The 12,874-nt window shown below is 39.7% G+C and overlaps 1 protein-coding gene across 1 annotated transcript; it reads right to left on the minus strand.

Annotated features, from left to right (window-relative positions):
• Positions 1-1,373: 1,373 nt before the first annotated feature.
• On the minus strand, positions 1,374-11,281 carry LOC132862308 (TLD domain-containing protein 2-like). Its single transcript, XM_060894270.1, has 6 exons — positions 11,218-11,281; positions 4,124-4,351; positions 3,788-3,940; positions 2,760-2,855; positions 2,425-2,498; positions 1,374-2,318 (listed from the first exon to the last, which is right to left on the minus strand). Exons 2-6 carry the CDS (start codon positions 4,349-4,351, stop codon positions 2,183-2,185), a joined length of 687 nt encoding a protein of 228 aa, XP_060750253.1. The 5' UTR covers positions 11,218-11,281; the 3' UTR covers positions 1,374-2,182.
• Positions 11,282-12,874: the final 1,593 nt, after the last annotated feature.

Here is a 12,874-nt window from a genome sequence, read left to right on the forward strand (position 1 = left end):
ATTCATCTTCTACCGCTTATCCGAACTACCTCGGGTCACGGGGAGCCTGTGCCTATCTCAAGCGTCATCGGACATCAAGGCAGGATTCACCCTGGACGGAGTGCCAACCCATCGCAGGGCACACACACACACACACACTCATTCACTCACGCAATCACACACTAGGGACAATTTTCCAGAGATGCCAATCAACCTACCATGCATGTCTTTGGACCGGGGGAGGAAACCGGAGTACCCGGAGGAAACCCCGAGGCACGGGGAGAACATGCAAACTCCACACACACAAGGCGGAGGCGGGAATCGAACCCCCAACCCTGGAGGTGTGAGGCCAACGTGCTAACCACTAAGCCACCGTGCCCCCCTTTCTCTTAAATTAAATAATAAAAAAAATAATAAAGTAAGAAAGTTTTAAAGAGGAAAAAACACTTGTCACGTTCCCGAGAAACTACAGAAAAATGTCGACACTGGAGACTCGTTCCAAAAATGTTACCTTACTCTTCGTCCTTAATGCCAGCTTCATCGTATCAACAGTTACACACATTTTATGTTGTTTATTCTGTTACAATAGAAATGATAATTTAGTAGAACCAATCAAAATTGAGCACTGAACAACAGGAGATCTAATGCTAGATGTGTTTCATGGTTCCTTTCTGGTTCCACTTGTCTATAGAGTCCTCTTGAAACATTCATTCATTCACTCATTCATCTTCTACCGCTTATCTGAACTACCTCGGGTCACGGGGAGCCTGTGCCTATCTCAGGCGTCATCGGTGCCAATCAACCTACCATGCATGTCTTTGGACCGGGGGAGGAAACCGGAGTACCCGGAGGAAACCCCCGAGGCACGGGGAGAACATGCAAACTCCACACACACAAGGCGGAGGCGGGATTTGAACCCCCAACCTTGGAGGTGTGAGGCGAACGTGCTAAACACTAAGCCTAAACCCCCCCTAAACGTGCTAAAACCCCCCCCCCCCTTCTTGAAACATATTTTGGGTTAATGGTGATTTTATAGACTTTATTATTATTATTTTTGACATTTGGACATCAGAAACCGCTGATTTATTCACATAGCATCAATGTTAGCGAACACAGATGAATATTTTATTAATACCTTCACTTTCAGACTTAAACAATACAGAATTTACATTTTGACCTCCAGAGCATGTGTGCAAAAGTTTGCATCCCCTCCAAAGCAAATAAAGACAAAGAAATGTCATTTATAGGCACAACATATATTTATTAAATCTTTCTTTGCATTACATATAAACGCAAGAATAGTTTACGGTTTGTTAGAATATTTAATAATGAGAGACGAGAATCCAAGTTATAACATAGAACCAAATAAATTTCAATTCTGAAAGCATGTGGGTATAAATTTTGGCACTCAACAGTAAAGTCTCATTGCTTTTATTTAATAAATTCATAATTTTTTGTGTAAACTAAAAACAAACAAACCAAAAAAAATCTTAATATTAATCAAAATGACGCAAAGAAAATTCTCATTTTTACAGAATGTTTTTTTTTTTTTTTTAATTTTAGAGCAACTACAGAATAAAAGTAATAACTAAACACTAACGAGTACTTCACAGATATCTATCATATAGGCTTTAATAAACCATATAGAGTTTAAATTAGTACTGGAAACCATTAAAACCATTAGTGTGTTATGGGAAGATCATTTCAACTCTCATTAGGAAGTTTCAGCTCACTGGGTGTCACGTGACCTTGAATTTGTGACGTCATCAGATTATTAATCTGTTAATTAATCAGATACAGATTGAATTTCTGTTGTGAGTGTTTAAGATACTGATTCTTACTGCTTCCTCTATGACTTGGATTTAACATGAGTTAAGAGAGACGCTCAGTGTTTATAATGTCTCTTCTCATCATCTCTTTAAGGCTCTAGCGCCCTCTAGTGGCGAATCACGCTGATCCTCAGAGATCAGTATTCAAGACGCATTCAATTTCTCAAATGTGATTTAAGATCTCGACCACGTGGTGATGTGAAAGCTCATCATCGACGATTCCATAAGGGTAAAAGGTGCTCCTGTGCCTCGATCAGGTCGAGGCGAGGCTCATGCCCATGCCGATGCCGATGCTGACGCCCAAGCCGACACTGAGGTGGGCTTGATTCTTGATTCTTATTTCAGGTTAGAACTTTGCAAAATTAATTGTACAGTCAAACTAGAGCCCAAACCTCGAGCTCACTGATTATAAAATCTTCCTCTGAAGACAACACGTCGTTATTGAAGGTCTCACATCGCTGGCTGCGTCCTCGGACCAGGTCACTGTGCAGCCACAGACCGAATTGGCCTCTGTGAGGAAACACAGGAAACACAGAAGAACGTTACACACACTGTATCGTGTATTGTTGTGTATTATTGTGTATTTAAATGATGACGTGAAAATCATTTTCCTTACAGTCCTCCTCCGAACAGCAGAGAGTCCACGCTTCCTTTAATGAAGTAGGAGTTAAGGCCTGTCCATTTGTACACCTAAACACACACACACACACACACACACACACACACACACACACACACACACACACACACACATTTATCCTATGCACACCATTGTGAGGATGTTAATGCATTTACACGGTTCTCAAAACTAAAAAATAAGTAGAAGAATAGAAACTTAAATAATTAATAATGAATTACTGATATACTATTATACATTAGCAGTAATGCTAGAGAGAGAGAGAGAGAGAGAGAGAGAGAGAGAGAGAGAGAGAGAGAGAACATGAAACACACCTGTAGATGTGGAGAAAAGGAGAACAGAAAGGTTTGTCCTGTGCCATAGTAGGTGGAGCTAACTCTGAGAGGGGCGGAGCAAACAGCACCAAATACCTGCAATAGACAGTAAATATAAATAAATATTACAATTACAAAAGCTAATAATAATAATAACAATAATAATAACAATAATAATAACAACAACAACAATAATAATAATAATAATAATAATAATAATAATAATAATAATAATAATAATAATAACAATAATAAGGGGGGCACGGTGGCTTAGTGGTTAGCACGTCCGTCTCACACCTCCAGGGTTGGGGGTTCGATTCCCACCTCCACCTTGTGTGTGTGGAGTTTGCATGTTCTCCCCGTGCCTCGGGGGTTTCCTCCAGGTACTCCGGTTTCCTCCCCCGGTCAAAAGACATGCATGGTAGGTTGATTGGCATCTCTGGAAAATTGTCCGTAGTGTGTGATTGTGTGAGTGAATGAGAGAGTGTGTGTGTGTGTGCCCTGTGATAGGTTGGCACTCCGTCCAGGGTGTATCCTGCCTTGATGCCCGATGACGCCTGAGATAGGCACAGGCTCCCCGTGACCCGAGGTAGTTCGGATAAGCAGTAGAAGATGAATGAATAACAATAATAAGTTTTTGTTTATTAACAAATAAAAATGTGTTTCTATGCAGTTGAAAGATGAAACTGTAAATTGAGCATGTTGTGCAAAAATATGTTTTTTTTATATCTTATTCATAAAAGGAGATATTTGATATTTACTATCAAATGTATAAAAATAGAAAAAAAACCATCAAAAACAAAAAGATCAGTTCAGTTCTGTGACTTGTGGCAATAAAGAAACCTCTGCCAAGCTTAAGGGATTCAATAGGTTTAGTTGTAAGGGTGTGCAAACTTTTGCACCCAGCTGTAGAATTGTGTTCAGATGTGAGTTAAGCTGTTTTTTTGTTTCTCATTGTGTGAATATTTTGTCAGTGTGTGTGTGTGTGTGTGTGTGTGTGTGTGTGTGTGTGTGTGTGTTAGGCTCACCTGTCCGTAGGTGTCTTTAACGAGGACGATCATGCAGGTGTCCAGCTGGTTGGTGGTTCTGTACAATGTCCTCAAACTGCTGCCGTGGCTCTGAGTACGATACGCTAACATCCACTCACACAACCTTAATCTAGCGGGGAATGAGCAGGACAACTACACACACACACACACACACACGTTTCATTCCTCTTATATGACAACAATTTTCCAGTTGGTCAATAACATCTGACCAATCACAAGCCAGAATTAATCGTTTTAATTAATTAATTAATTAATTAATATAATAATAATAATAATAATAATAATAATAATAATAATAATAATAATAAGAATAACCTGCTGTATCTGTGTGACACTCAGCACTTTGCTCTCCTCAGACATGTTGTTTGAGTTGATTCCATCGAGTCCGAACAGACAGGGGACGTCCCAGGTGGCGCACTTATCTTCCAGCATCTGTCCGTCCTGCGCCTCCACCATATGGAAATCTTCATCATCATCCTCCTCATCTTCAACGCTTCCTTCAAACCAGGTGGAGGACAAGTGACGCTTACTGAGACGACTCATCTGTGACACGTGACGAGACGAGAGAGTGAATTAATCATTTGTTTATTCTCTCTTTCTCCTCATCTTCATCTTTCTTTTTGCATCTCTCTCTCTCTTTCTCTCTCTCCCTCTCTCTTTCTGTCCATCATCACACAATCTTTTCTCCCAATTTATACTGTCACTACTCTCTCCATGGCTCTGTTTTATACCTCTCTCTATTTCTTTCGCTCTATCATCCCTCTCATTCTCGCCTCTCTGTCTATCATTCCACACTGTTCTTTAGTCTTTATTCAGTATCCCTCTGTCCATCATCCCACACATTTTCCATCATTTCCATCACTTTTATCTTTTCTCTATATCCATTTTTCTTTGTCTTTTTCATATTTTTTCCATCGTCTCACTTTTCTCTTTTTCCTTTTTCACCACTTCTCCTTCTTTTGTCCTCTAGCCATAATTTTTTTCTCTTTCTATCCATCCACTGGTCTCTCCAGAACATCCAGAACATACAGCACATCCCAAACATCATACAGTAGCATGTCCAGAACATCCAGAACATCCAGGACATTCAACATATCCAACATATCCTGTACATCCAGAACATCCAGCACATCCGGAACACCCAGAACATCCAGGACATTCAACATATCCAACATATCCTGTACATCCAGAACATCCAGCACATCCGGAACACCCAGCATGTCTACAACCTCCAGAACATCCAGCACTTCCAGAACATCCAGGACATTCAACATATCCAACATATCCTGTACATCCAGAACATCCAGCACATCCGGAACACCCAGCATGTCTACAACCTCCAGAACATCCAGCACATCCAGAACATCCAGCACATCCAGAACATCCAGCACATCCAGAACATCCAGCACATCCGGAACACCCAGCATGTCTACAACCTCCAGAACATCCAGCACATCCAGAACATCCAGAACATCCAGCACATCCAGAACATCCAGCACGTCCAGAACATCCAGCACATCCGGAACACCCAGCATGTCTACAACCTCCAGAACATCCAGCACATCCAGAACATCCAGAACATCCAGAAAATCCTAAACATCAATGAAATATGGATCTGAACATCTAGAAGATTCAGAACATCCAGCCGTGTTTCAGTACACATATTATCAGCTCAACGTGTAAGTTGGTGAAGGAGCTGAAGAGAAACTTTGATTAGACGAGTTTAGGTCATGTTTATAGAAGACAGGAAGTGTCACTGTGTCCTAAAGCCCTGCTGCACTGAACAACTGTTCATGATTCTACATTACTGTACATTAGCATCAGCGCTAAAGAGCAAAAACTAGCAAAACTACTCTTCAAGATCGACGTATCGTCACGTTCTGACATCAAACACTGGCGATTTTCACTGATAGGTTATGTAACGTTATCTTAAAGTCGATACTGCTGCATGTAGAGATACACGGAGACAAAGGTCAAAGGACAAAGATTATGTATATTCTGGGTCGTGATTGGTCAGAAGGTTACGATGTTGATATGATACGTGATGCTTCGATGGTTTCTATAGTAACCGCTCATTCCCAGTGACTTCCGCGTCCTGTTCAATGTTGTTATCTTTGCACTACAATAAAAGTTCAAGGAAGCATTACAGAGCTGTGGCTGTGGCATTTAAAGGTGACGTAGCGGTCAGTAAACATCCTACGTCACTACGTTACTAGTCATTCTGTGCCTCACGATGCGCTTCTTTTAACGTTGCACTTCTATTGATCTCACATATCTACTCCAAACGCTTATGTAACGTCTAAATCAACGGTCAGCTATTTTCATGACGATATCTGGCTTTAAATTGTTGATTAGCATCAAAGAACAAGGACAAGATGGGCTCTGACTTCGTTTACACAACAACGCGCCTCTGATAATGACAAAGACTTTAAGATAATTCATCATCTGTGCTCAAGCTCTCATTAGCATCTGAAAAAGCACTGTTAGCCACGCTAATTAGCATCACAGAGACAGATGCTTTAATGCGAGATGATGTTTAGTCTCTCAGATAAGACTGAAACGTTTCAGTGCCAAAAAGTAAAACGAGTCTGAAAGAATCTCTGAGACGAGACATGAGACATGTTTAACACGAGACATGTTTAACAGCCTTAACATTTTTTATTTTTAGACGATTATGTCACCTGGATGGAGAATTCATTTTTAGCCAATTGCTAACTGCTAATATCTTCGTTAATTTGATGTAGCGTCTTGTTTGCATGTGTTACACATCCGCTGTAGCTCAGGGTTAAATTACAATGAAAACAACACAAGGTGGGTTAAATATTGATGAGTAAAACAAAAAATGCATAAAAAATTTTAATGGTTTTAAAAAAAAAAAAAAGAAAAAAAAAGAAAAATGAACTGCTGTAAAATCTGGAGGCAGAGATAAAATGCATGAACAAAAATTGATTAAAAATATTTCTTAAAAATTATTTTGTTCCAAAAAAAAATTTTTTTAATAAAAATAAAGTTACTAGAAAAATATACAAATCATGAAAAAATAAAAAATGATAAAAAAAAAAAATCTAAAAAAATCTAAAAAAAAAAAAAATAATAAATGGATGTGTCTGGATGGATATGTAATAATGCCATCATTAGAAATCAATAAAATATTAAGTACTATAAAATAAAAAACACTAACCACTAAAGATCTTTATTTATTTAGATCTTAAATTTATTTATTTATTCTTTCAGTCTTGAGAGAATTATTGCTTTTCTCACCTTCAACTGGTAACGCAGAGATTTGAGCATCTTTCAGCACTTGAGTCTGGAGTGGAGCGAAGATCTGATATGCTTCAGGCTCAGGAAGGTAAGTGTGTGTGTGTGTAAGTGTGTGTGTGTGTGTGAAAGAGAATTTATGTGTTCACAACCTCATGGTCAGCAAAGGAAATCCCTAATATTAGGTAATCCTGGCCCCGCCCACTGTCAATCACACACCTGTGTGTGTGTGTGTGTGTGTGTTTGTGTGTGATAATGATAGCTTTGAACAGAATTTTGAAACTCTAGAGAAAACTAGATTTTTCCTGACATACAAAAGTTTTCTGACAGAAAAAAGTGAAATAAAAAGTAGTGGGAAAAAAATAAGAAATAAGAAATTTCTGTTTGTCAACAATTTAAAAAATAAAAAAAACACTTTGACCTAATCCTAAAAGCTTTGGACATTATTGCAAAATGCTACAGTAATGACAATAAATAGAATAAATTATTATAATATAATATAATATAAAGAATAATTATTATAAGAAATAATAAAATAATAAATAAATAATAAATAAATAAATAAATAAGAAGTTTTAATAAATAAAAAAAAAACAAAAGAAAGAAAGAAGTACAAGGAGAACATGTAGATGGAAGAAAGAAAAACAGACGCATGTTGTTTGAACAGACACACACACACACACACACACATTCATACATACATACACACACACACATTCATATATACATACATACACACACACACAATCATACATACATACATACATACATACATACACACACACACACACACACACAAAAACACACAAACACATACACACACACACACACACACACACAGTGAGAAGAACGCCGGAGGACCCTTTAGTAAGGATTACCATCCAGTAAGGATTACAGACACTAAGTGTGTGTATGAGTGTGTGTGTATAAGGGTGTGTTTGTGTAGGAATGAGTTTGATTCAGAGATTTAATTGTAGTAAATTACTAAGTGGGAATCAATGTCAGTGTGTGTCTGCATGTGTGAGTGTGTGTACACTGTATATTGATGTTCTTAATAATGCTCCTGATGTGTTTTCTGCCCTGTAAGCTCCGTTACACACTGCAGTGTTTATTGATCTGACAGATCTACAGCAGCGATGCTGTGTGTGTGTATGTGTGTGTGTGTGTGTGTTTGTAATCTAAAGATAAATCTGATACCAAGTTGCTCTGTCTGCATGTACCTGTAGTGTGTATGTGACTAAGCAAGCGTCTCTATGTGTGTGTGTGTGTGTGTGTGTGTGTGTGTGTGTGTCTGTGTTACACGTAATGACTCAACATATTCTTTTACAATTATTCTTGTATTAAGATTTAGTCGTTCTTTTTTAAGCATACTTGGAAAAATATTGGCACCCAGGAGACATTTAAAATAGTGAAATAATGAAGCTTTGTAAAAGAAAGTCAGTTTCCAGTTCTCAGGAGTCAGTTCCTCTTCTCAGGAGTCAGTTCCTCTTCTCAGGAGTCAGTTCCTATTCTCAGGAGTCAGTTCCTCTTCTCAGGAGTCAGTTCCTCTTCTCAGGAGTCAGTTCCTCTTCTCAGGAGTCAGTTCCTATTCTCAGGAGTCAGTTCCTCTTCTCAGGAGTCAGTTCCTCTTCTCAGGAGTCAGTTCCTCTTCTCAGGAGTCAGTTCCTCTTCTCAGGAGTCAGTTTGTCTTCTCAGGAGTCAGTTTGTCTTCTCAGGAGTCAGTTCCTCTTCTCAGGAGTCAGTTCCTATTCTCAGGAGTCAGTTCCTCTTCTCACGAGTCAGTTCCTCTTCTCACGAGTCAGTTCCTCTTCTCAGGAGTCAGTTCCTCTTCTCAGGAGTCAGTTCCTCTTCTCAGGAGTCAGTTCCTATTCTCAGGAGTCAGTTCCTCTTCTCAGGAGTCAGTTCCTCTTCTCACGAGTCAGTTCCTATTCTCAGGAGTCAGTTCCTCTTCTCAGGAGTCAGTTCCTCTTCTCACGAGTCAGTTCCTCTTCTCAGGATTCAGTTCCTCTTCTCAGGATTCAGTTCCTCTTCTCAGGAGTCAGTTTGTCTTCTCAGGAGTCAGTTCCTCTTCTCAGGAGTCAGTTCCTCTTCTCAGGAGTCAGTTCCTCTTCTCAGGAGTCAGTTCCTCTTCTCAGGAGTCAGTTCCTCTTTTCAGGAGTCAGTTCTTCTTCTCAGGAGTCAGTTCCTATTCTCAGGAGTCAGTTCCTCTTCTCAGGAGTCAGTTCCTCTTCTCACGAGTCAGTTCCTCTTCTCAGGATTCAGTTCGTCTTCTCAGGAGTCAGTTCCTCTTCTCAGGAGTCAGTTCCTCTTCTCAGGAGTCAGTTCCTTTACCCAGGACTCATTTCCTGTTCTTTTCTGTCATTTTCTGTTTTTGGGAGACAGTTCCTGTTCACGGGAGTCAGTTCTTGTTCTCAGGACTTTGTTCTCAGGAGTCAATTCATCTTTAAAGGAGTCATATCCTGTTCTCAGGAGTCAATTCTTGTTCTGAGTAGTCAGTTCCCTTTCTCAGGAGTCAGTTTTTGTTCTCAGGAGTCAGTTCCCTTTCTCAGGAGTCAGTTCCTCTTCTCAGGAGTCAGTTCCTATTCTCAGGAGTCAGTTCCTATTCTCAGGAGTAAGTTCCTATTCTCAGGAGTCAGTTCCTCTTCTCAGGAGTCAGTTCCTCTTCTCAGGAGTCAGTTCCTCTTCTCACGAGTCAGTTCCTCTTCTCAGGATTCAGTTGCTCTTCTCAGAAGTCAGTTCCTCTTCTCAGGAGTCAGTTCCTCTTCTCAGGAGTCAGTTCCTATTCTCAGGAGTCAGTTCTTCTTCTCAGGAGTCAGTTCCTATTCTCAGGAGTCAGTTCCTCTTCTCAGGAGTCAGTTCCTCTTCTCACGAGTCAGTTCCTCTTCACAGGATTCAGTTCCTTTACCCAGGACTCATTTCCTGTTCTTTTCTGTCATTTTCTGTTTTTGGGAGACAGTTCCTGTTCACGGGAGTCAGTTCTTGTTCTCAGGACTTTGTTCTCAGGAGTCAATTCATCTTTAAAGGAGTCATATCCTGTTCTCAGGAGTCAATTCTTGTTCTGAGTAGTCAGTTCCCTTTCTCAGGAGTCAGTTTTTGTTCTCAGGAGTCAGTTCCTGTTCTCAGGAGTCAGTTCCTGTTCTCAGGAGTTAGCTCCTGTATAATATTGTCTTGGTATGTTATATCTTCATGGTTGTTAGAAACAATATGACTTTGCTCGGTATTAAAATAGCTACGTTTTTGCACTGTAACACCAGGTTCTCTTTGCAGAACTCATTTACATTTACATTTAAATTTACAGAATTTGGCAGACGCCGTTATCCAGAGCGACGTACATAAGTGCTTAACTAAGTGGCTCACTAAGTTACATACTTAAGATACCATGAGTTTAAAACATTTGTTCAGAGTTACAATAAAAAAGTGTCAAAGGTTGTGTATTTTTTTTTATTTTTTTTTTTAAATAAATGCAGAAGATAAGGAAAGAAGTGCTAGTTGAAGTGTTTCCTGAATAAGTAGGTCTTCAACCGCCGCTTGAAGATATCCAGTGACTCAGCTGTCCGGACCTCTAGGGGACGTTCATTCCACCACCTTGGTGCCAGTACAGAGAAGAGTCTTGTAGTAAACTTACCTCTTACCCTGAGAGATGGTGGGACCAGTGGAGCAGTGCTGTAGATCTGAGGGTGTGAGGTGCAGTGTGAGGAGTGATGAGGGCTTTGAGGTAAGAGGGAGATGGTCTGTTTGTGGCTTTGTAGGCCAGCATCAGTGTAATGAATCTGATGCGTTCAGCTACAGGAAGCCAGTGGAGGGATCACAGCAGCGAGGTGGTGTGGAGAACTTTGGCAGGTTGAAAACAAGCCGTGCAGCTGCATTTTGGATCATTTGCAGAGGACGGATTGCGTTTATAGGTACTGTAGACCTGCCAACAGTGAGGTGCAGTAATCCAGTCTAGAAACTCATGTATCTCCGTCACCACCCCAATCATTACCCTGACCAAACAGTTTCTCTTATTTCTCTTTTTTAGTTTCAGTACAAAATCCTGACACACAGTCCCTAATAGACGGCTCTCACGGTTGTCTAATGAGTGTGAACACTGAAGAAAGTGAACACTAAAGAAAGGGTAAAAAAAAGGTCAGCAATTCTGAGACGTGACTCACGTGTAAGAAGATGCTGCATTTGACCGGAGACACGACCTTGTGTGTCCCAGAGCATGCTCCGGTGTTTACTTTTGCGTCTAAAAGACATGACATGACCAACTGCCCTGATAACAAACGATTCAATATGAGATCAATGATTGATGGAGGTGCATTGATAAGATGGCCTTGTGTGAGTGTGTGTGAGTGTGTATGAGTGTGTGTGTGCACAGCGCTGATCCCTGATGACCTTTGCTTTGTCCTATTGATTCTGTTCAGATTATACAAGATAAGTCTATGTGTCACTGAAACACAGCGTTTTTGTCCTTTTGTCTATCTGCTTTTTTCTCCCGGAGGAACATTTTATATAATCAAAAACACACCGTTCTAGTGTTAGTTTGGGGATTTAGGAGAGTTTATGGTGTGTTTAAAGATGTTTTTTTTTGTCAGATAAAAAAATTCAAATAAGAATGGTGAAAAAATGAATTTGCACTCGTTAAATAAATTTGTATAAATATGACTACAAATTGTGAACAAAATAATAAAATACAAAAAAATAAAACATGAAATGGCTTTTTAAAATTGGCGTCTTCGCTAGATTTAAGAACAAAATAAAACAATACAAAAATGATATAAAAAAAATCTAAAAACATAAATTATTTGATTGTAGGTATTTTATAATATTTGAATAATATTCTTGTGTCTGTTTTCAGCTCTAAAACATTACAATTTACTGGATTTCTTACTTTATTTACTTCTTTTTCTTCTTCTTTTTATCTTTTTTCTTTTCTACAAAAAAAAAGAAATGCCACAATTTTTTTTTCTTTAATTTACATAAATATCATATACAAATGTTATTTTTTCATTCACTCTCTTTCTTTCCTTTTCTTCTCCCAGTTGTTTTTTTCTTCCTTTTCATAATAACAAAAAGCTGATTAATGTAGTGTGTTTAATTGATTATTAACAAATTATTCACTCTCTCATCTTCTACCGCTTATCCGAACTACCTCGGGTCACGGGGAGCCTGTGCCTATCTCAGGCGTCATCGGGCATCAAGGCAGGATACACCCTGGACGGAGTGCCAACCCATCACAGGGCACACACACACACACTCTCATTCACTCACGCAATCACACACTACGGACAATTTTCCAGAGATGCCAATCAACCTACCATGCATGTCTTTGGACCGGGGGAGGAAAGCGGAGTACCCGGAGGAAACCCCCGAGGCACGGGGAGAACATGCAAACTCCACACACACAAGGCGGAGGCGGGAATCGAACCCCCAACCCTGGAGGTGTGAGGCGAACGTGCTAACCACTAAGCCACCGTGCCCCCTTAGCAAATTTTTTTTTAATGTTAATTAGCTAATATTCTGTGAAATCGAAAGTACAGTAATGCATGCAAAAAAGAAAAGAAACCTGATTTTGTGTGTGTGTGTGTGTGTGTGTGTGTGTGTGTTTGTGTGTGAAAGAGAGAAATTGGGGAATTGTGAGGCTTTAACTTAACCTCATTGACGTGTGTGTGTGTGTGTGTGTGTGTGTGTGTGTGTGTGTGTGTGTGTGTGTGTGTGCGCGCGCGCACGTGCAATGCAGAATATTACCTGAGGGACTCGGACACCTGTTATCCCTGTATTTAGAATCGTATCTGATGAAACCTTTCGCAAGTTTTACACCATCCT

The sequence above is a fragment of the Tachysurus vachellii genome, chromosome 19 (assembly GCF_030014155.1).
Source record: "Tachysurus vachellii isolate PV-2020 chromosome 19, HZAU_Pvac_v1, whole genome shotgun sequence".
Classification (NCBI taxonomy): Eukaryota; Metazoa; Chordata; class Actinopteri; order Siluriformes; family Bagridae; genus Tachysurus; species Tachysurus vachellii.